Genomic DNA, 23904 nt, shown 5'->3' with positions numbered 1-23904 from the left:
TTGCTAGAAAAGAGAGGCTTGTTTTGGCTCATGATTCCAGAGGGGAGTCCATTGTGGGGAGAGGGGGAAGTCAGGGAATGGTAGCAGGAGTAGGGAGTTAGTTGATCACAGTTTCATCCACATCCAGGAAGCAGAGAACAAGCACAGGAAGTAGGGTGAGGCTATAAAATTCCAGTGACATGCTTCCTCCAGTAAGGCTACACCCTCTAAAGGTTCCATAACCTCCCCAAACAGCTCCACCACCTGTGGCCCAAGAGTCCGAAAACAGAAGCCTGTGGGGGATGTTTCTCATTCAAATCACCTCATTGAACCACCGCTGGAAGGCACCATCCACTCTGGGGGAGGGCCTTCCCACTTAGTTATCTGTTCAGGGAATATCCTATAGACCTGGAGTCACGTTGATTCCAGTTCCTGCCAAGCTGACAGTCACCGACAGAGATTAACCATCACAATGCCTTTCATCAAATCTTACATCTAATAGATTGTGCTGTAGTGTGGGAATTTCAAGTGAATACATTTTCCTGCAGGGGTGGGGACTGAGCCTGGAGACCAAACCTAGGGCCTTGCTCAGCAAGCACTGTACCAGTGAGCTGCAGCCCCCAGTCCTCTGGTGCTTTATTTTGAGACAAAGTCTCATTAACTCATGATGGCCTTACACTTGCCCCACCTTCCAGGGAGCCCTTGAACCTCGGCTCCTCCTTCCTTGGTGTGGTACCAGGCTCTGTTTGTTTATCCTTGATGATCTTGCTCCAGTCCGGTGGCATGGCTAAACGTACTTGCTTTAGTAATCCTTTGTAGATTAAATCGGATTATCTGTTCGCAGTTGTGTCTTGTGTTGGCAATTCATGTCACCTTCTTTCTCAGCCTTTATATTTCAGGTTCTTTTCTTGCTTTGCTCCACTTCTGAGAAGCTCAGCGGCACCACTTTGAACAGAGGGGTTAGTGGCAGAGTGCCCCTCCCTGCCAGTCTCAGCTAAGCCGGCAGTGTGTAGCTGTTAGAGTTCACACTGTCCTCGGGAGGAGATGCAGCCAGTCAGCATGTGCTAGGGGGCTCCTTTCAAGTTCTCTTCGAACATTTGCTTTGTTTTATTCATTACTTGTATGCATGTGTGTATATGTGCGGGGTGGGGTGGGGTGTGCATACCACACAGCATTCATGTGGAAGTGTGGAGGTCAGAAACCTCCCGACAGCTAGATCTCTCTTTCCACCGTGGACCTAGGGTGGAACTCAGGTCATCATCACTTTTGTAGAGCAAGCGCTTTTACCTGCTGGGACATCTCATTGGCCCTAAGAGGCTTTTTTCTGTATTGTGTTTCCATGGTGGATAGGTATCAATTTTAAGCAATTTTTTTCCCTGCAAATATTGATACTGTATGACTTCTCATTTATTCTGTTAATGTGGATTGGCTTCTGACTTTTCAAATGTGGAGCCCCACAGATGGCCCAGGACGAAGCGCTTCTCCCCTGTGGGTTATGCATTGCAGTTTAGCCCTGCACTTGCTTAGCCATCCAGCTGCAGTTCTGAATGAACACTGACCGGAAAGTCTGGCCCTTAGGTTCCCAATAGGTTTTGTGCTGTGGATTTTCTGGGATAGTCTGTAAGACTGGTGCTTCCTTCCTCCTTAATGGTCTGCTGGACTACACCAGTGTGTAAGCTACTGGTCGACATGTAAGTTCCAGCCATCTGCTTGCCTCTTCCCTCCCCATCCCTGGAGTCACAGATTCATGTGGCTATATGGATTTAAATGGATGCTGGGGGTCTGAGCTCTGTCTTTATGCTTGAATGACAGGCCCTTTACCCACTGAGCCATCTTTCTAGACTCAATGGCTTAAATTATTCTTTGTGTGTGAGCACTCGCATGTGTGTCCTCGTATGCATGTGTGTGTATGCATGTGGATGCTAGAGGGTATCTTCTTGAATTGCACTCCACCTATACAAAAAGATTTTTTCACATATGTATATAATACATGTATATCACATGCATTCAGATGCCTTCAGAGTTCAGCAGAGGGTATTGGGTCCTTTGGAACTAGAGTTACAGGCGTTTGTGAGCTCTCCATCATAGGTACTGGGAACTGAACTCAGGTCTTCAGCAGGACCTGTTGGTGCTCTTAACCACTGAGCCATCTCTTCAGCTTCCACCTTGTGTTTTCGGACAGAGTCTCTCACCAATGCAGCTTTTTTATGAGTGCTTGGGATCCTAACTCAGGTCCTTCTGCTTGTGCAGCAAGTGTGTTACGTATTGAGCCATTTCCACATCTGCATTTATTTATTTATTTTTTTAAAAACCAGGAACCAGCCGGGCGGTGGTGGCGCACGCCTTTAATCCCATCACTCGGGAGGCAGAGGCAGGCGGTTCTCTGTGAGTTCCAGGCCAGCCTGGTCTACAAGAGCTAGTTCCGGGACAGGCTCCAAAAAGCTACGGAGAACCCTGTCTCAAAAAAAAAAAAAAAAAAAAAAACAGGAACCAGAGAGAGTAACATATGGTTGTGAGGCTCTGTGTGGTGCTGGGCATTGGACCCAGGTCCTCTGCAAGAGCAGCCAGTGCTCTTACCCACAGAGCTACCTTTGCAGCACTCCTCCCTCAGTGCTATTAGTATTCTGATGTGTACGGTTTCTCTCTCACCTTTGCTTGTTAATCTTTATTTCTTTATTAATAAACATTAAGGGTTTATTAACTGTTTAAAGAGATTTTATTTTATTATGTGAATATCTCTGTGGGTATGCACATGTGAGCGCAGGTGCCTGTAGAAGCTAGAGACGGTGTCAGATGCCCCTGGAGCTGTAGATGCAGGCGGGTGTGAGCCACCCGATATTGATGCAAAGAACCATACTCGGGTCCTGTGCATGGTATATACTCTTAACTGCTGAGCTCTCTCCCAGCCCAAGGGCTTATTAATTTTATTAGTCATTTGAACGAGCCAACTTTTGGCTTTATTAATTCTCTATAATATTTATTCTGTTTTACTCGTTTGCTTTTCATATTGCTCCCTCCTTTCTGTGGCATTAATTTGTGTTTGAATATGAGTTGTGTATGTAGCTGGTTGGTTCTTATTCTGTCGTCTCTTTAGATGTCTGCTCTTAAGGCTGTAATTTAGTTGCATGCTGTGTGCTTCATATATTTTATTTTCCTTATTGTGTTAAGCAGCCTTCTGTCATGATAGTAGGTTGCCAAGATTATCCTTATGAAGAAAGAAAATGCTTATTTGGCAATTCTGTGCTGTACTGAATTATGGTTTTACACTGTGGCCAGATCATACATCCTGGCCAACCATGTAGTGAGGCCAAGTCCTTCACCTTCAGGCCCTGAAGCCAGAGATGGCAAGGAAGAGCCTGGGATCCCACAGTCTCCTTCAGGGTCATGCCCCCAGGCACCTCACTTTCTTTCCCTTGGCCCTGCCTCCTAAATGTAGCTCTGAGTAGTACCACAGTGGGCACCAGGCTTTCAAAACGAGGATCCTCGGGGACCTTGAAACTCTGTAGTTTGGAGTATTTATCCATTTCCATTGTCATGTTTGGGTTATTCACAAATAGATTTCTTAACAAATCTATTTGCTAAGTTTTTATCTCTTGCATCATTTAATTCTACTGTAGCTTCCTTGTCCTCAAACTATGCTTTGATTGATATCAGTCTTTTAAAATGTATCAAGATGCGTGGCTAAGAAAGGTGGCACACATTTATCATCCCAGCACTCTGGAGATGGAAGCAGGAGGATTACTGTGAGTTTGAGGCCTGCCTGAAGCACAGTGTGAGACTCTGTCTGAAAGAAACTTTAAGAAATCTGCTTCACGCCCCCCTGGTAGCATGTGTTCGTGAAGCACCTCTGCATGGGTCGTGGACCTGCGGCTGCTGATGTCGTCACCTGCAGATGCCTGTGTCAGTGGCAAGTTGCCCTGTTGAGCTTCTGTGTATCCCAGTGAAGCTTCCTGTGGTCTGACTGTTTGTAGACAGCCTGTCTTCTGTTAGCTTTGTCAGTTAGCGTCCTGTGTCCTTAGATGTTGTTCTAGGAGGCACACGCTGATTGAAAGTAGTCTTCATTCTCTGCCTGTGGATTCTTCCAGTGATTAGTTCTGTAGAGACCATCAGCTTCCATATTTATATCTGTACCCTTCGCTCTTCCAACTTCTGTTTGAAACTTCATTATTTGGTTATAAACATTCTCTTATAAGTGGTGTATAGGTTTAGTGTTCTTTATTCAGACAGGCAGTGCTTTTCTAAGTTGAAATATTTAATTTAGTTTCTTTTATGTAATGAGAAATCTATTCCTTTGTGAATGAATCAGAAAGAACCAAAGGTCTTACACATGAAAGGTAAGTGCTCTACCACTTAGCTACACCCCAGCCCCTCACTGGGGGATTCTAGGCAGGGGCTCTACCACTGAGCCACACACCCCAGCCCCTCACTGGGGGATTCTAGGCAGGGGCTCTACCACTGAGCCACACCCCAGCCCCTCACTGGGGTTTTAGGCAGGCATTCTACCACTATAGCCATACTCCAGCCCCTCTACTGCTGAGCAAGGCTGTCTGTTCCTTGCTCTAGGATTCTGAGAGGGGCTCTACTGTGGAGCTATGTTCTCAGCTTAACACATTTGCATTTAAATTATCTATCTTACTGGTCTTTTTGTTTGTGCTTCCACACCCCCCCTCCTGTTTTTGTACTTTGTCATAGAATAAACTTTCCCTTCTGTTTTTCTCTCTCCTCATTATCTTGGTCACCTGGTGTGCTTTTATGTGATTTTTCTTAGTGGCTCCACTGCTGATGAGAAGATAGGCTGTTAATATCAAAGTCTAGTAAAAATTAGTACATTCTTCTCTCCCTACGGCACCCTCTAGCCATTTGTTCCTGCTTGGTTCCTCAGCCGTTTGCTCCTGGATGTTGACATGATAAGAAGATATACATACACCGATGTACATACCAACTGTTGTGTACACATGTTCGGAGATTCAGGACACATGGCTCAGGTTGATCTCGAACTTCTTATGTGGCCAAAGCTAACCTTGGACTTCTGGTTCTCAGGCTTCCGCCTTCTGAGTTGAGATTGCAGCTGTGTAGCACAGAACCCTATTGCTATTTATTATACATTTATTAATGTTTGAACTTTGGAGTTGTCCCTACTCTCTTGCTTTGCTCTGATTCGTTTGTCACAATTAGTGAACCAGTATGTATTATTTAGTTAATTCATAGCTGTGCCAAGAAGCAGAAAAGGGTGCACTTTGGTTTCAGTTTGTTATGGTATGGTTGGAAGGCTTGGTGGTGGGAGCAGGTGGTGGGAGCAGCCTGTGACTGTAGCAACTGTAATAGACGGCAAAGTGTTCACATGTGGGTGAATCACAGCCCAGGGGCTGATGTAGTCAGTCAGTCGTCTCTGGAGAAACCGACTGGCCCACCCACAGCTGTGCCAGAAAAATGCCCAGGTACGTCTTTCTCTCTGTCTCTTCCTCTCTTCGTCTCTGTCTCTGTCTCTGTCTCTGTCTCTCTCTCTCTCTCTCTTTCTCTCTCTCTCTCTGTGTGTGTGTGTCTTTTCTGTCTCTCTCCTTATTTTTCTTCCTTCATCACTTGTTTTTATTAATATAAAAATAAGTGTATGCATGTGCCTTTTGCAGGGAGGGTGAGTATGTGCATGTGAGTGCAGGTGGCTGCAGAGGTGAAAGGCATGGGATTCCCTGCAGCTGGAATTACAGGTAGTTTGGAGCTGCCAGATGTGGTTGCTGGGAATGGAACTCAGGCCCTCTGTAAGAGCAGCACACCTCTAACCACTGAGGCTTCTCTCTAGCCCCTTGAGACCTTAATAAAGTTGGTAATTGGAACTCACCATCACTGCCTTGTTACTAAAAGTACATAGCTTACATTAACTTTTATTCTTGTGCTCTATAACCCTCCTCTCCTCCTAAAGATGCAGTGTGTCTGCTAAGTTGTTGAAGCTAGGCTCAAGTAATCCTCTTAGCTCAGCCCCTAGAGTAGCTGGGACTACAGGTGCATGCTGAAGTTCCTGACTGTAAGAGCGCCACGTAGAACCCTGCTTTTGTCTACTGAAGGTTTTTATGGAACTGGTCTCTCCTATGGAATTATCAAGTAGGGTCCATGTAGTGGGACCTCATGCGTCTGTTGCTTCACATTATGGCTAATTCAGTTCCTTAACAGAAACAGGCTGACCTGTCAAGCTGAACTCCTGTCAGGAGTCACTCCAAAAGCAGGGACAGGGCAGACCCCACCCAGGGACTGGCTGATGTAACCATCCTTGGTCAGGCCAGTTGTATTTCCAGGAAAGCAGCAGAGGATAGAACCGGTTACAGTGTACCCATAAGTTGAGGGACATGACACACCAGGACTGCAGCCTATTTGTGACGTTGAGACCTTTAGCAAGAGGCCAAGGTGTCGTGATTATGGTGTTACCAATTAGACTTAGATCCAGTGGGAGTCTGTGTGTTTTGGTCAAGAAACTAAACAGCTTCATTAGTCCATGGCCTGGTGGGGTACTGTCGGGTTCAGCCCCACAGGGATGTCTAGCTGGCCTGGTCACAGCACTACTGTGCTGTGTTTCACATTTGGGATCAAGAAAGAGCAGGCCCTGGGTGAGCCCAAGTGCTGTTCCTCCCTCATTGGGTTTTGGTAGCTGGATCCATACAAGAACTTCTTTTAGATAGACAGGTCATCTTCAGACAGTTCAGAGATCTACAGGATATGGCATTTAAGATGTTTTAGTAACATAGGTTCTTTTTTTTTATGACAATGAGAAGATAATGGGGATTGAAGAAACTCCACATAGTGTTGTTTTCTTTGTGGCAAAAAAGTAAGCCACCGGGCAAGAAAATGCTCCTGCCTTGACTGCTTGCTTACACTATGCTGTCCTTAGGGAACAAGCAGGACACAAAAGAGAGAGACAGCCAAACTTTGTCAAGACAAGGTGGGACACTCCTTCAAAAATCCTGCTTCCTAGAAAAGTCCGTTGAATACTCTAGGCCTTTAGGCTGAAGATGGATGTCCCAACATTGCAGAGGAACTTTGGGTGACTGTCCAGGCAGCCAACTGTTTCTGTCATTTATCACATTATTTGGAAGTCGCTTGCTTGCACTTTCTGCTTGTTCAGTTAATATTATTTCTTTCTTGGGTCTCTGAGGGAGTTGAAGACTAGCTAGTTATTATTATAATTTTCCTTCTTTTATAAGACTCAGAAAAGAAATTCATTAAAGAAGTGTAAAATGTATAAGATATCAAAAGATAGTTTTGAATGGTAATGCAAGTTATGTTAAAAAGTAAATTAGGTACAAGACTTTGGACTCATCAAGATAGGATAGATATGGAATATTTTCTTTAAATTTGCCAAATGCAAATGGGCCACACATTGTTGATGTATTACTGCCTGCATACATATATATATAGTTATTGTACTTACTGTATATAGTTGTTCTTATATTAGTTATAGCCTTTTTACTTTAGAGAAAAAGGGGAAATATAGTGATTTTTTTATTTGTGTTTTAGTAAGTAAAGCTTGCCTATCGTGAACTCTAGCAGTACCTGCTTCCTATGGTAGTCCTGAGTGTTCTCATGGGTGTGGCTCTTTTGGCATGTGTATGTAAATAATGTGTGTATGAGCACACGTGTGCATTCGCTACAGCACACACAGAGAGGCCAGAGAGCAATCTCGGGTATTACTCCTCACCTCCTGCTTTGTTGGAGGCAGCAGCTCCTTTTCACTGCCACTACTCCAGCCTGCTGGTCCAGGAGGTCCTGGGATCCTCCCATCTTCCCCTTCCAGCTTGCTGTAGGAACACTGGGATTACATACAATGTCTGGCTTTATGTGAGCTCTGGGGATTTGAAGTCAGGTTTTTACTTTGGGCAGCATGTGCTTTGCCTACTGAGCCAGATCCCTAGCCCTCAGCCCTTAGCTAAACTTTTTGAGCTTTTTCTCCTGGATTGTTCCAACAATCCAGCCTTCATTTTGCTTTTCCTAGTTTCTGTATGGATTTCCTCTCATTTCTGTTCTAACTTTTATTCTTTCCTTCTGTTTGTTTTGGTCTCACGTTCTTTTTTGCAGCCTCTCTCCTGGAAGCTAAGGTGATTTTTTTTTAGACCTTTGTAAAACACACTAGCAGAGCCACAAGTTTCCTGTGAGTCTAGCATCTGCTGTGTTCCACAACTTGTGGTAAAGTTGTATTGTCTTCTTATTGTTCCAAACCATTGTTGAGTTTCTCCTGAGCCGTTCCTTTGCCTGTACATTAATTAGAAGTGGTTTGTTAATTTCTATGCATTTGGGAACCTCTACCCCTGACTCTTTTGCAACTAGTGCCTAGTTTAATTTGGTGGCCAAAAATGCTTTTCTTCTCCATTTCCTGTGATGTCATTTCTGGCCCCATTGCACTGCTCTGCAAGTGTTTCCTGTAATCTTGGGTGCGACATGGGTTCTGCTGCTGGGGACGACACACTCTGTCACTGTTAGGCCAGGTGATTGATGGCACAGTTTGGGTCAGTGGTGTCCTTACTGATTTTCTGCCTGTTTCAGATAGAGAAGTGTTGAAGTCTGACATGTACCAGGGGTCCATCTGTCTCTCTGTGCAATTTGATCTGCCTATGCTGTGTGTGTCTTGCCACTCCAGTGTCAGTGAGTTTGTGTGGAGGGCGGGCATGTCTTCCCATCACAGTGACCCCTTCATCACTGCAGAGCCGGACTCCTTTCCGGTGCTTTTCCCTGGTTCATTTGACATGCAGAAAGCTCCCACAGCTCTTTCAAAAACATGTAGTGTGTATCTTTGTATGTTCATGTGAGTTGTAGGTACCTTGGAGGCCAGAAGAAGGCGTTGATTCCCCTAGGACTGGAATTATAAAGGGTTGTTGTGAGGTGCCTGTTGTGATTGCTAGGAACCAAACTCGGGACCTCTCTTAGAACAGGATGTGCTTTTAACCACTGAGCTATCTCTCTAGCCCAGTGCTTCTCAACTTTCCCAACACTGCCACCCTTTAATATAGTTCCTCATGTTGTGGTGACCCCCAACCATAAAGTTATTTTCATTGCTTCCTCATAACTGTGATCTTCACCCCTATTATGAATCATAATATAAATATCTGTGTTTTCCAATGGTCTTAGGTGACCCTTGTGAAAGGGCTGCCCCCCCATAGGGGTCGTGACCCATGGGTTGAGAACTGCTGCTCTAGCCTTTCCTGCTCTCTTTTGATTGGAGTTAGCATGGTATATCGTTCTCCATTTACCTTTAATAGATGTGTCTTTTTGTTCAAAGACCACTTCTTGTAAACAGCATATAATTAGGTCTTGTTTTTTTAATGTACTCTGACAGTGTCTTCCAAAGTGGTCTGCTTAGATTAATTGGTGTGCTTAGATCATCCACATTTAAAATGATTGTTGACATGGCTTGCTTTATACCCTATGTTTGTTCCCGTTTTGTGCTTGGTCACTGCTCTTTGTTTCCTTTTCTTTATCTTCTCCAGTTCATCTGCCTTGTTTGCTTTTAATTGCACATTTCTTATCATTCAGGTCCATCTCTGTTTGGCAGCATATGAATTAGGCAGCTTTTTTCTTCTCCTGTATTAGCTTGGACCTAGGACCTTGTATATGCTAGACAAATGCTCCACCACTGAGCCACACCTCAGCCCCTCACTGGGAGATTCTAGGTAGATGTTCCAGCCCTTCACTGAGGGTAGGATTCTAGGTGAACATTATACTTTGGAGTCACACCCCTGCTGTGCAGTCCACTTCTTAACATTTTATTTGAGCCCAATCTTATTAAGTTTTCTAGGCTGGTCATGACCTTACTCTGTAGATCAGGCTGGTTTTGAACTTGATGTCTTTCTGCTTTAGTCTCCAGAGTAATGGGAATGACAGGCCTACAGCAGTAGGTGTGACTAGTTTTGTTTTAGTGAATGTCCAAATGTTGGTCATTGGCATTTAGGAATAATCTAGTCTAAGGTTGACAGCACTGAATCACTTTACAGGTTAAGGGATAACCTCAAACTCTCTGAACCCCATTCTTAACCCCCACCCAGGGGCACCATAGTCACTTAATGTGCTGACTTTAAACGTTTACTTTTATTATATTTAGGTGTACGTGTGTGTGTGTGTGTGTGTGTGTGTGTGTGTGTGTGAGCGCACGCGTGCATACGCGCACACTCGCATGCGTGCTCTGGGTGCCTGAAAGGGTTATCAGATTCCCTGGCTCTGGAGTTATAGATGCTTGTGAACTGCCCAACCTAGGTTCTGGGAGTTGAATTCTGCTGCTCTGGAGGAGCATGCAGTCTGTGTTCTTGACTGTTGAGCCATCTCTGCAGCTTCTGGAAGACAAATGAAGGCCAAGGAGAAGTCATTAACTCTGTCCTATCCTCACTTTTCCTTCTCATCCTTGTTCCATGAAGGACCGACCTTCCTTTCTGGTGCTCAGGCTCTGGGGACTCCTGTTGGTAAGGCCTGATGCTGGCACAAAGCCCCAAGTCATTCTCTGCTTTCCCTTTGACAGGTAGTTTTGCCAGGCACCTAGTAGGTGGGGCTTTTCAAAGTCTAGTGCTCCAGTCTCCGTCACACTTGTGTGCTTCCTGACAGGCTGCTGTTGTTCTTGTACCTTCCTGTTTATCGTGTGTTCATGTGTGCGCTCGTGGACACATGATGGCTAGAGAACTTGTTTCAGGAGTCAGTTCTCCTCTTGATCCTTGGTGATGCGGGATCTCTGGTGTGGTCTCTGCACTGCTTTGTGCTCCAGGCAGCCTGGTCCATGGCTCCTGGTGATTCCCCCATTTCTGCCTCCCATTTCCTAGCACTGAGAGTGCTGTGATTACAAACATGCATCACCACCTCCGGTGCCTGCCTAGGTTCTAGGGAATCGTATTCCAGCTGTTGGGCCTGCCCAGCAGCCCATAGAGGCACCATGCCGGCCCTGTCCTTGTGACATCATGCTTCCTTTAGGAAGTCTTATCTAACCTCTGCTTGCTGGATTTTTTTTTTTTTTAACTTCACAAACGTATTAGACGTTGTTCACAGTCTTTCCAGGACTGGTTCTCAGGATAACCATTTTCCCTTTTCTGAAGTAGCTCTCAATGATTCTTCATATGGAATTTGTGTTCTGTGTTGTAGCACTTATTAATGTTTTTAGCTGTCCCTTGAGGTTTGAGAGTGGCTAACACCTTACATTGTTTTAGCACAAGGGTTTCTTCCTGGCTTGGAGTATCCACGCAGGCTAGGGCTAGCCCCAGATTGAATGTGTGTGTGTAGCACAGCAACTGTGTCTTGGGTTGGAGTTTTTCACATTGGTGTTTGGTTTTCTAACCCCTGGCTGTCAGCTTGATTTGTCATTGATGGGCATTGACATCTGCCATTTTGTATCAGTGATGGCCGGTACTGCCCCCTCTCTCATTAGCAGCTCATATTGTTCTGGTGACTTGAGCCTTAGAGAGACACCAACTCTGAGTTCTCGGCCTTCAGTTGGATCTTGTTGAGTGTAGGCGGGGCTTCCACTCTCCTTGGCTGCCTTCTTCGCACTATTTATTTTCTGGAAATACTCTGTAGTGGACTCTTGCTTTTCTACTCAGTATGAGCTTTGTCTTTTAATCAGCATATTTAGTTTGTCTTCAGCATTTATTCTTCCCATTTGAATTTCTATATTCCTATTTAGTCCTTTATCTGTACCATTTAAAAATATCATAGTTACGGTTTTTTTTTTTTTCATTGCTTTGAATTTACTGGAGTTTTCCCTCAGGCCCTCCCTGTTCTCCCTGCATGGTTTCTGTATTGCAGTTACTGTATTCTGGCCCCACTCCTGCTGTCTAGGGATGACTTGTACAAGGTGGTCTGGGCAGTGTAGTATTTGCCTTAATTGCAGAAATGAGGGCCAGCAGCTGTTCAAGAGCCCAAAGAGCTGGGTGGTCTCAGCAGTCTCTGCCTGGCCCTAGAGGCCCAGATTCCTGGAGAGTCATTGCTCTTTAGTCCATGTGGGAAGCCTGAGGAGGCTGCAGTTCTTATCTCAGCGAAGAAGTGCAGCAACCACAGGGCAGATGAACTTGCCAGCAAGGTACAAAAGCAAAATGACAGAGAGCTGAGCTTTCTTCTGGGACCTCCTTTTATCTGGGCCGCTGCTGGAAGGGCAGGCTTTTCCACTGAAAATCACCTCAAGCAAATCCCCATAGGTCTATCAGCAGTTTGTCCCTCAGTTCATCCCAGATCAAGTCATGTTGCCAGCCAAGATTAACCATCCTGCAGCCCAAAGGTAACCTTTCTCTCTTAGTGCCTCTTCTCCCCTGAACTCTGATTTAAGACTCTCAGAGGAACCACAGTGTAACTCACTAGATCTCACAGCGATGAAACGAGTGTGGAAGGATGGCTGTTTCCACTTCCTCCTTGCCAGCCTTTGATTCACCTCGAGAAGGTTTTTGATGAGTGGATTGATTCTGTCTTCTCTGTGCCTTCTGCCGGTGTGTCCATCTGGGCTTGACATGGTGTGTGATTTGATAGTTATCTATCTCTAGCTCACAGGTTTTGCATGTAGGCTTGTGACTGCAGACTCTCAGCAATAGACTTTCCTGGGTCTTCCCATCTACCCAGCATCGAGGTGGCATGCATATGGCAGCCATCCTCAGTGTGGTGATGGGTCTTACTAGAAGTTTGTCACTGTGGCCAGGGGCTCTTCTCTCCGGGGCCCTCACCTGGCTGCCCAGCTGATCTGGCACTGCAAACCCTGTTCCTCTCCTGCTTGAGGCCTGTTATATCCCAGACCTTGGTGGCCTGTGGCTTTGCAGGGAGGTTTCCCTTGGGACCCATGTTCACTCTGTATAGCCTCATCAGCCATGGTTGTAATTGGTCGATTACTTCACGTGGTTACTCACTGCTCACTTGGGTCATGATTAGTCAGTGAAGCCCTGGGAATTCGAGAGGACAGTTCCGTGGTTGGAAGTGAGCAGCCACCCCTCACAGAGATAGGTGGAGGTGGTACTGTGTTGGTTGGTGTCACCAGGCCTGGCTTGTTGTCTGATGTCCTCTGTCAGGCTGGATGTACCATGTAGGGCCTTTTCTTCTCTTTTGACCCTGAAAGCAGGCTTTTCTCATGCTTACGGTTCTAGAATGTTCCAGAAGGAAACAGCCAGAAAACCCTGATGGGACTATACTTAGTCTAGACATCCCTGTTCCCTGTGAACTGGGCTTGGGCTCTGGTCAGGCATGCCTCTGCTGTCGTGAGCACCAAGGAGCAGCTCTGGCTGATCAGAATGGAAGCTCCTGTGGTTCACAAGGCCACTGCAGCTGTTCAAGCACCTGCACCTTCCGACAGACATGCAACCTCCAGTGTGACATGGTATCCTGTGGCCTTCTTACTTTCTGGAACCTCTTTCCACTAGTGTGAATGTGCAGGGCATATGCCAGGATTGACTCTAGAGACAGAACTTCTGTCCAAGTCGCCTGTGCGCCTGGTGTTTTGGGATTCCCTTGGAATGGATACAGAGAGGGCCTGGGTCCTCTAGAGAGGACTTAAAGCTCTAAAGACCTTGAAGACTCCCTTATGGTGAGCAAGTGGAAGAGCACAGGGCTGGGGGCATAGCTAGAGCTAGAGGTAATGGAGCCAGGACGCTTGGTAGGGAGCCATGGGCACCCCCATCTGTTCATCTCTTTTAGGGTGGGGTACAGCCATGTTCTTCTGATGGAGATAAACTTGTTAAAAGAAGGGCTTCTGTTGCCTACCAAGTACTGGTTGCACTGTGGAGGCCTCAATGCCTCTAGTGCACTTCTCTTGGAGTGCCCCGTGAGTGGCCCTGAAAGAAGTGAGCAGGGCCGGGATTCCCAGAGTTGGGTGGACTTCCGCAGCTGCTGGTGCTGGGAGCTAATTGGGAAAGCTCTTTGCAGGCATGATTTATTTGTTCATAAGAAAGCCTTGTGAGGTGACTAAGAGTTGAGTGGAGGAGCCCAGACAAGGAGCGAGGCCATGGGGGCAGCGGAAGGACCGCAGGAGATGCCCGCGGAGAGCGTCCCTGCATTAGAGGCCCTCAGAGGCTTTTCAGACAGAACTGCAATGAGTGGGCAGCGCAGTGAGTCAGCACTGGCAGGGGAGGATGGGAGGGGTAGCTGAGAGGAGGGGAGAGAAGAGAAGAAAGGAGTGAGGGAAAGGGGCATTGCCTGCACTGAGTGTAGGTTCTGCTCCCAGCTGCTCTGCAGGGTGGAGGGGCCTCTGGGAATGGGGAGAGACTCCTAGGCTGACACACGGGTACCTCCAACCCTTTTGGTGAGGGTGGGAAGTGACGAGAGTTGCCTTGAGCCTTTTATTATCCGTCCAGCACCAGGCTCCCCTGCAGCCTCAGCTGGGCTTCAGAGCAGCATGTGCACTGGCCTTGAGGATCACTCATGTTCACTTCAAGCAGGGGTGTTTGACACGGAGAAAGCAGCCATGATAGGAGAAAGTAGAGGATGGCAGTGATGCATACACCCACACGCCAGACTGCTGTGTCACCTCGAAGGGGTGGGCTCCTTGCCTCTTACCTGATAGTCCAGTATCTCAAGGCTCAGGGAGACTGATTTTATTCTCCGGGGCACGGAGCAAAGCGATGTCCTGCCAGCATTGTCCTTGAAGTTTTTGGCATGAGTTCTGGCTTGGTCTCTGGAGGGGCATCAGACTGCAGGCTGGTCCTCTTCTCCACGTTGTCCCCTCTTTCCCATGGTGCACTGGAGGTGGGTGAAGAACTATTCCCTGGGTTGGGCTGTGTAGTAGTCTGAATGAGAAATGTCCCCTGTAAGCTCATATATCTGAACATTTGGTCTCTGCTTGGTGGCACTGATTTGGGAGGTTGTGGAACTTGAGGAGGCGGGGCCTTGCTGAGGAGCATAACACTGGGTACAGGCCTAGAGATTGTACAGATTTGCCCACTTCTAGTTTGTGTTCTTTTTGGTGTTTGCTATTGAAGATGTGATTTCCTGTTCCCCTCACCCCTATTTCATTATAGACTTTTCCTCTGGAACCTTAAGACAGAACAAATCCTTTCTTCCATAGCTGCTTTTGGTTGTGATGTTGCATCACAGCTACAGAAAGAAACTATTGTGTGGTCTTCATGTCTTGCTCTCTGGCTAGGCCCTATGGGAACCACCTACACTGCCCTCTGGCAGGGGTGTACTTTTTTGCATGCACCAGGTGCAGCCTGCATGCTATGATCACCTGTAACCACCTGCTGTCTTTTTAGCACTCTGGTCCCTGGCCTGTTTTTGCATCCTCTACCCCAAGGCCCAGTGGGCTGTGCTATTATGACCTCCATGGGCTTAAATGGGCCTTCTCCATGCCAAAGCCAGGTTAGTGAACTTTCACTGGTGGGTGAAAGATAAGTGACAGTCGCACAGCGCTCTTGCGGGGCAACCAGTGTCATACAGGAGCAGGGATACTGATTCCTGTATCCCATGTTTGTTGCTTCTCCTGTGATGGTCATCTGTGGCCCTTCTGGCTTGGCTGGTTGAGTACCTCCTAAATGTTGCCATGGAGGAAAGGACATTGTCAAGAGGCTCAGGTTCCAGAAGGCAGTGATTTGGAGTTCCTGGGTCCTGAAACAAGTGACTGTACGTGTATGCCTCAGTTTCCCTTCTAGAAAACCACTGTGAAGCCCTGGAGTTCTTTACTAGTTTTGTATGCAGCACTTACCAGATTGAAACATTCACCTGTGGAGGGAGGGAGGTGGCTCAGGTAGGGTGTGGGGTGGAGTCTGGGGTTATGACTCAGGAAACCACAGGAGACTTGGCTCTAGAGTCATCCCCCCCCCCCCAGGGTTATATAAGCAGGAAGCATTTGCTGGGGAAAGGAGACTCTTTGGTGGAGCTGCCAGCAAGCTGTGTGGGGAGCGCTAAGGATAAAGCTTTGTGGGATCATCAGCATGCTTGGGTGAACTTTTCGGTGATACAGCTGCGCCGGTTACCCATGTTTCTATAAATGCACCCAGTAAACTTATGGTTCATCATCTAGGCATGAAAGAAGTCCTTTCTTTGGGTCTGTCATTACTCTCTCTAGCTAGGAGTGAGTTGAAAATGGCCATGTAACATAGCTTTAGTTAGCCATCCCCATGTGTGCATAATCCCCCCTCCCCGTGTGTGTATGTATATATGTTCATGCCCTGTAGGTCAGACCAAAACTTGCAAGACTCAGGTCCCTCCTCCACCATGTGGGTCCCAGGCATCAAATTCCGATCCTCAGGGTTGGTAGTTACTCATTGAACTATCTTGCCAGCCCCCACCCCTTTAAGACACAGTCTCTCACAGAGTCCTAGTCTGGCTGATCAGCCAGCCCTGGAAGTTTTCCTGTAGCCACCCTACCAGTGCTAATATAATTAGCATGTCTCACCACACCTGGCTTTTTACATGGCTTCTGAGAACCAAACTCAGGTCCTTATGTTTGCCCAACAAACCCTTTACCCATTGAGCCATCTTTCTGGCTCCTCTATGAGCCAGATATGGTGGTATCTGTATGATACCACCAGGTTTTTACTCAAGTTTGCCACCATTGGCTGTCTGACAGCTAGGATGGCCGCTGGCCTGTCCTGACCCAGAGAGGCACTGCCCAGAAGGCCACCTATCCCCTCTGATTGTCTCAGGTGGTCTTGAGGCCCCACCCTCAGTTGATGACTTCCTCAAGAAGACTGTCTGCTAGCACTCTCTCCTTGCCATTAATTATGCAGTGAACAAATTTGATTGCTTTCAAACAGGATTGTTCTGTACCCGAGGAGAAGCACTCAGTGGAAAATGCCATTTTGTTTGGTACTTGGCGAGCAGGTCTTTAGTAAGGGCTCTGTGGGCACCACCCAGGCGCTGATTTATGCTGCGATGAATCACCTGTGCCCGCTCGAGTGGCATCGCTCACTAAAGAGCTGTTACTCAGTTGCACTACACAATACCCTCACTGTGATGGCCATTCCTTGAAAGACAACAACAAACTTCTCCGGTTCTATTTTTCTTCTGCGTCAGCCTGGAAACACTGGAAGAGAGAAGCCCAGCGAAAGGTGGCAGCAGGGAGATTTACCGATCAATAAAAGAGACAATTACAGTTTGTTGATGAAAGGAAATCCCCCGCCCGGCCTCTCGTGGCATCGACACTCTGCTAATGATAACTTGGGTAACCAGCTTGAGACGATAAAAGTCAATGGGAAGATATAGGATTTCAATAAAGTTATGGCACTTCATAAACCTTCCCACGGAAATAGATCGCCCCCAGACCTGTGACCAGTTCCAGCTGGATTTGGAACTTTAATTTCTCACTTATTGAATTTTTTGGCACTTACTAATTATGAATTCTGTGCCGAGGTGATAACTGGGTCCCCTGCCTGGGAGAGAAGAGAGCCCAGACGAGGCTTTGGAGGCCCATGGGCCAAGGGGAGAATGCTCTTAAACATTAGGGGCTTACAGATAGGCAATGTTGGTGCTGAGGGTGACTGAGTCTGGATGACACAGTCAGGACCTCAGCCCACATTGGAAAGTCCTTGATGGCTGCTGGTGCTGCTCCTGGTGCCCATGTGGTCCGAGGGAGCTGGTCCATGGAGGTCATAATGCCCCCGTGAGCCTCTTCTGGTATGGATAGATGTTTCAGGTCACGTGGGAAGAAACCACTGGCCAGGGACATAGTACAAGGTTGTGGGGGCCACTCTGAGCTTTTCCAGATGTGTGGTTTGGGAAGAGGGTATGCGGGAGTATATAAGAGCCATGTCCTGTCCATCATCCTGAGACAGCACTTGCCAATGGTAATAAAATCCTATTGTTTTCATGAGCACCAGTTGACTGCAGGACAGCTCACTGGACACTTTGTCCATAGCAGTATTGATCCACATAGCTACCCTTGTGACCGCTTTCTTGCTGAGGGAGAACTTGAAATTTGGGGTGACTAGATAGCTGGCTACAGAGCAGAGCTGGGGTTGGAAGCTGCTTCTTAGAGTAGGAGCTGTCCCCTCTTTCCTGAGCGTGTTGTCTGTCCTCTGCATCCTCGTTGCTGGCTGCATGAATGGGCAAAGCTCAAGCAGAAGGTACCAAGCGTATCAGCAGGGATGCCTCAGGTTCCGGTTAGAAGCACAGAGCTGGGCTTGCTTAGACCTGCAGGATGCAGAGCCTTATCACATTCCCCAAGGTGATGTTCAGAGGAGGTTGTGAAGCTGGGTCCTGGCAGACCTGCGCCTCTGGAGGAAGGAATTTTCACCCCTACTTGTGTACTCCATTGAGCTCTTGGGAGGTGACATCAGGGTAGGGGGAGTCCCCAGCTTGGACCTGGAAGTTTGGCCTGGACCTCCTAGGAGTGAAATTTGTGTCCAGAGGAGCCCAGTGGCACTGCAGATTTGGGGCCATACCTAAGAACCCGAGTCATGGAGAAAGAGAATGCAGTAAGCTGTCTGGGGAGGCCAGGCTCCCCAACAGTGCTGTGCTCCATATGTGGCCCCCAGAGCATCTCGTCTGCCCACACAGGGCAGGCTGCATGTCTGTGGTCTTCCTCCTGGCAGGGTGGAGTGTGTTTTCATTCAGCCCCTGTGACAGATCTCTCTAGCATTCAAGGGAACCTGGGTCCTAGTCTTGGCGGCAGCATCTGTCCACTGCTAGCTTTCTGGTTCAGTCTGTCAAGCTTAGGATCTCTAGTGTGCACAGACCAACCGAGGGTTAGCCAGAACTCCAGCTGCCACTCCCACTCCACTGAGTGCGAAGACGGGAGTGCTGGGCATGGCTGGACAGGCCGGCGGCCTCATGTGTCTGTGGGTTCTCTGTGGAGGTGAGGTTCTAGCTGAGAGACCTCAGCTGTTTCTGGAGCCATAGTGTCTCTGGGCACTTAGTGCATTAGTTAGGACAGAGCCATGGGTTTTGAGTGCTCAGATAGGGCAGTGCTCACTCACCAGGCTTGTGTTCTTGTTCTGAGTGTCACTGCTCAGAAGTCACATCAACTCAGTATCCTCCCCAGCAATGTTGGAGTGTGGTGCTGGCAGGCTTGACTTCTGCCATCACTGACCCACTGAAACTGAGTCTGGAACTCTGCATGCCTGGGTCTCTCTCTGTTTCGGGCTCTTTGGAGGTGTGCACCACTGGCATACGGAATCAGGGCTCAGTCCTGAGCTTATTGAGTTACACATGCAGGGATCTCTGAGGCTCCCATCTCTGTATTCCCCTCAAGCTACCTCACACACCATCCCCACCTGATCTGTCTGTCTGTGTCCTTAGGAGCGAGACGGCATGCGTGCCATCCTGGGATCCTATGACAGTGAGCTGACCCAGGCCGAGTACTCAGCCCAGCTGACACAGCGCATGTGGGAGGCCGAGGACATGGTTCAGAAGGTGCATGCCCACAGCTCAGAGATGGAGGTAAGTGGGTGCTGTGGATGAGTGGGGACCATGTCGGGGGGTGCAGCCATGGGGATTATTTTGATACCTGCTCTACTTCTGTGGCACTTGGAGGTCAGAGGTTTCCAGGCAACCCTAGGCAGCAGAGGTGGGTGTTAAGGGGATTCAGGGTGAGGCAAGGCCTCTGCCAGCTCAAGTTGTTGCCAGGTGCCTTGAGGACGATCTATGCCATGTAGCCATGTGGTCCCTGTGGAAGCCTGCTTCCTCTCACTGCATGTTCCTGTGGTGTTCCTGTCTAGGGGTGTCTTCCAAGCAGTCTGTGGCTTCTTGTCTCTCCCTGTCACCTCCTACAGTATTGTGAGTCTTCTGAAGTCTCATTCTGCTTTAGTGAGGGCAGAGACAATGTCCCCTTTTGAAGAAGAGATAACTCTTTGGCCCCTGTAGGCTGCTAGGCACTGGGAACCAATGCAAACCACATCTGGCCTCTCCTCCTGACTTCTGTGCCAATGCAGGATTCCTACCTGCTAAGCGCTGGTATTCCCTGTGGTGCACTTCCCTGAAAACCACTCCAGATGCAGGGGGAAGCACATGTTCACCTTCCAATAGGGGATGGAGGTTGCTTAGTTCTCAAGATAAGCTAAATGACCATCCAAGACAAGGCGGATACTGCCTGTCGGGAGATCCACACAGCTGTGCCTCCAGAGGCTGCCTGTGCCTGCTCTGCACCCACTTTTCATTTGTATCTCTGCGCTTGGCTCTGGCTGTGACCCTAGAAGCGGGGCTGTCATTGCCCACATTGTAATGACAAGAGAGCTGATACCCAGAAGCCAAGACTGAGCCTGAGCTGCCAGGTGCCTGTGAGCAAAGCTAGGTCTGCCCTGAAGCACTGCCCACCTGCAGACGTCCTGGGCCAAGGCCTGCGACACAAGCTGTGGCCCGTCAGCTCTTTTGGTGTCCATGCTCACACCTGTTGGGCTAATCCTTGACCTTGGTGTGATGCGCACACACTCAGAGAGGTGCCACTGGACCAGCCATCCTGTGTAGGCAGCTTGGCTCTTGCCCAGCCAGTGCTCCTGGTTGTCTACCTGGAGAAGTGTCCAAAGCGACAGCCAGGGTGGAATGGGGCCACATGCATTTCCCAGAGAGCACTGGAGTCCACACTGAGCAGGGCCTTTCCCTAGGGATGCAGAACCTTTGGTGAGAGGGGCGTTTAATAGACAACTGTGAGCTGGCCTGGTGGCACAGGCCTACAATCTAAGCTGCTTGGGAAACTGAGGCAGGAGGGTAGCAAGTTCCATGTCAGCCTAGGCTATAAAGTGACTTTAAGGCCAGCCTGGGCAACTTAATGTCTGCCCTAAGTAAAAAGAAAGTGGAGGATATAGCTTAGCTAGGGGCTGGGGTGTGACTCAGTGGTAGAGCCCCTGCCTAGAATCCCCCAGTGAGGGGCTGGGGTGTGACTCAGTGGTAGAGCCCCTGCCTAGAATCCCCCAGTGAGGGGCTGGGGTGTGACTCAGTGGTAGAGCCCCTGCCTAGAATCCCCCAGTGAGGGGCTGGAGTGTGGCTCAGTGGTAGAGCCCCTGCCTAGAATCCCCCAGTGAGGGGCTGAGGTGTGACTCAGTGGTAGAGCACCTGTTAACTTTCATGAGTCCCTGCTTAAATCCTTAGTACTGCAAAAGCAAGCCAACAAATATATAGATGAAACCCATGATAACCACAGAATGAAGTAGTGTTTTAGGTGTGAGGTGGAGAGTTGTGGGTTCTTGTGAGAGAGTAGTCAGAAGCTCCTGACATCACTGTACCACGTCTGGGACACTAAGGATGCCCTTTTGATCCCACAGCCGTGAGGATGGCTACAAGCTCTCAGCGGGAAGATTGGAGAATGACAGGAGTGGGAGCTGCTGAGCTCTAGCTCTGGGGATGGCTGGTGACAAGGCTGTGCCATGGTGAGGAGGCCATGCTCCAGGCGCCCTCCTGTTCTTCCTGCCTGTGAGATTCTCACCAGGTGCACTGGGCCTGCACTGTCCTTGCTTGGAGTAGCCCTCACTGACTCTCTTGGCAGAATGGACCAAACCCATGAATGTTGGAGACCCACTTGGGTCCCGTGTTGATTCCCACCCTGCTCCCCAACACCCGGCTGCACATCCATCCCCAGGAGTGTGACCCACTGGGTCTGCTGTGAGCTGCTGCATCCCAGCCCTCCACCCTCATTTGAAAGGTTAATTCAGGCTCCAGCGAGCTGTGCCATCATCAATGTAAGTGTGTTAATAGCCGTTTTATTACAGCACATTTAGCTCCATGAGAAATGCTAACGAGGAGAGATTTGCGGGTCTGCTCTCTGACACCGTGTGGTGCCCCTGGTGTTTTCTTGCTAAGAGGTCCCGTCTGTGCTGCTCATGCTTTCCACATAGGCTGTTAGGAGCATGATAGTTTGGGCACAACCGGAGTTGTGTGTTCTCAGTCAAGTGAACAGAGTCCTGAAATTCAGCTCTAGCAGGTGAGTGCTCCCTGTCACTCATGAGGTGTGTGTGTCAGACACTCCCTTTCGTTCCCTGAAGGGTGTAAAGATGGGAAGTTCTTTGTCCTGTTTGGTCCCCCAGAGCTGTGGTAGAGCCTGTGGGTAGAGAGCTTGGAGACTCAGCTGGTGTTGAGTAAGGTGCTCTTACTATTTTCAGTCATTGTCACTGTGACTGTTCATGAGGTTAGTACAGGTGGAGGAGGCTGAGAAGTTCCCCTGACACAAACACCCTCAGGATCCCCTTCACAGCTAGCTCTCCTGTGTGTGGGCACTGTGGCCTTGTGAAGCAGGCTGGCTCTTTGTGACCTTCCTCCTCCAGCCCTAGGTGTGTTGGTATCATGGCTGTGGTGAGATGGAGCCCTGGGCAGCTTTTCTGTTTACCCTGTGGCTCCTCTATCTGTGCTTTGGACTGGTGAGTGTGTCACCATGTGTTCAGACACATGACTATGTGCCTCACCTGCACAGAGTCACCAAGAGACAGTTGTACCAGTTAGTCATAGGCTCCCTGTCTCCACTAGAGTCCTCCTTCTCATACAGTGGTGCCCTGGAGGAGCACAAGGCGTGGCCGCCCCAACCCTTTGAGGATGGAGTAGCATCTGGATTTAGAGAAGGAAGCCTGCCTGGAGGTCTGAGTGGGGAGCGGTGCACCTTCTGCTTCCACCAGGTGGCAGCAGACAGGCTCACTGCTTTCTGGGTCTAGCCACTCTGGCCTGGAGGGGGCTAGGCAGGTGCTGGAAAGAATGGCCAGGAGGAGGGGATGGCAGGGAACTGGGCATATGCTGGGAAGGCTTGACCAGAGGGAAGAACCAGGCAGATGTGAGAGTGCCACAGCTGGGTGTCTGCATGAAGGGAGCTGCAAGGATGAAGGTGGCCTTGGCTTTCTGCTTCCCAGCTTTGTCCTGGAGCCTGAACTTAGGAGCGTGCTTCTTCCCCGACCACTTACTTCTCCTCCCCACTCTGTTACTGCCCTGTTGAGTTCCATATACAGTTGGGTGCTCTATGAGCTCCCATTTAGTGAGAAGGGAGATGAGCCAGTTTGTTTAAGCACAGAAGGCAAGATGTGCATAGACCCAGAGGAGCAGGGAAAGAGGGCTTGCCTCTGCAGAGGCTGATGTGGACTCCAGGGGTTCTGGTGAGATGGGAGCGGGTGTTCCCCGAGTCAGAAGTTCTGGGAATTGAGGGTTACTTGTGAGGAAGACTGGTGGAAAAGCCACCCAGCCACAGTGAGCCAAGAGACTTCCCATGGCAGCCATAAAACTTGCTGTTTACAGCCACACCCTGGCCATCGCCAGCACCTGCCCAGTCTGCGGATCCATGGCCTACGCTTGTTGTTGCCACCAGCCCCAAGCTTTCTGAGGAAAGCACATGGAGCCACAGCTTGGTTTTATCACACTTGGGGGGTTCAGCAGGCATACCTTGACCATCTCAGGTCACTCTGTTAATCACATGTCACCTGCCACCTGTGAGTGCAGTCTGCGCAGCCTTATTCAGGATCTCTCCAGACTCCTGGGGACAGGGCTCAGTGTCTTTTTTGCAGTTAGGAAAACTGAAGTCTAAGGTGAAGGGTGGCCCAAACAAAACCTTCCTGTCTCTTGTTCTCCCCATCCCATGAGTATGTTGGCATTCCTGGTGGGTGCATTCTAGAGAATTCACTCATTGCCAGGTCTAAGAGCTACACCCAGAATAGGCTTAGCACCTCCTAGGTGCGGAATGACTGGAGAATGGCTTAGATGAGGGGGCCAGGCATCATCATCTTGGGACACTGAACGGCAGCCCTGTCTTGATCCAACCCTTTGTGTTCCCAGGCTAATGGATGGGTCTCGCTGGTCTTGATGGTCTTGCTGCAGGTTGTAGAGCAACAGCCATGTAAGATAGCTTAATGTTGCCTTACCGGACAGTCAAATTCATATAACAGAAGCTGGGAAACGGTTCATGCCTGGAGGGCTTTAAAGTATTGTCAGGAGTTTATTAGCTGAGCTGCTTGTGTTGACACAGTAAAAACATTATGTAACTTCGTGGACCTCCTTCCTTAAAGACACCCTCCCCCCCATGTTCCTTGCAGCTGTGCAAGCAGGCTCAAGTCTGGGACATAAGTAGTGTCTTCCAGGGAAGATGTGCAGTGCGGA

General features: G+C 48.7%; 1 protein-coding gene across 1 annotated transcript in view; it reads left to right on the top strand.

Moving 5' to 3' along the window:
- Mad1l1 (mitotic arrest deficient 1 like 1) overlaps positions 1–23904 on the top strand; it is a 257163-nt gene that overhangs the window by 98618 nt on the left and 134641 nt on the right. The window contains exon 4 of the mRNA XM_013353749.2: positions 19144–19284. Coding sequence (XP_013209203.2) covers positions 19144–19284 — 141 coding nt within the window. The remainder of the gene's footprint in view (positions 1–19143; positions 19285–23904) is intronic.

Source organism: Microtus ochrogaster, unplaced genomic scaffold, assembly GCF_000317375.1.
Source record: "Microtus ochrogaster isolate Prairie Vole_2 unplaced genomic scaffold, MicOch1.0 UNK16, whole genome shotgun sequence".
NCBI lineage: Eukaryota > Metazoa > Chordata > Mammalia > Rodentia > Cricetidae > Microtus > Microtus ochrogaster.
This window is presented reverse-complemented; position numbering and strand designations above follow the sequence as displayed.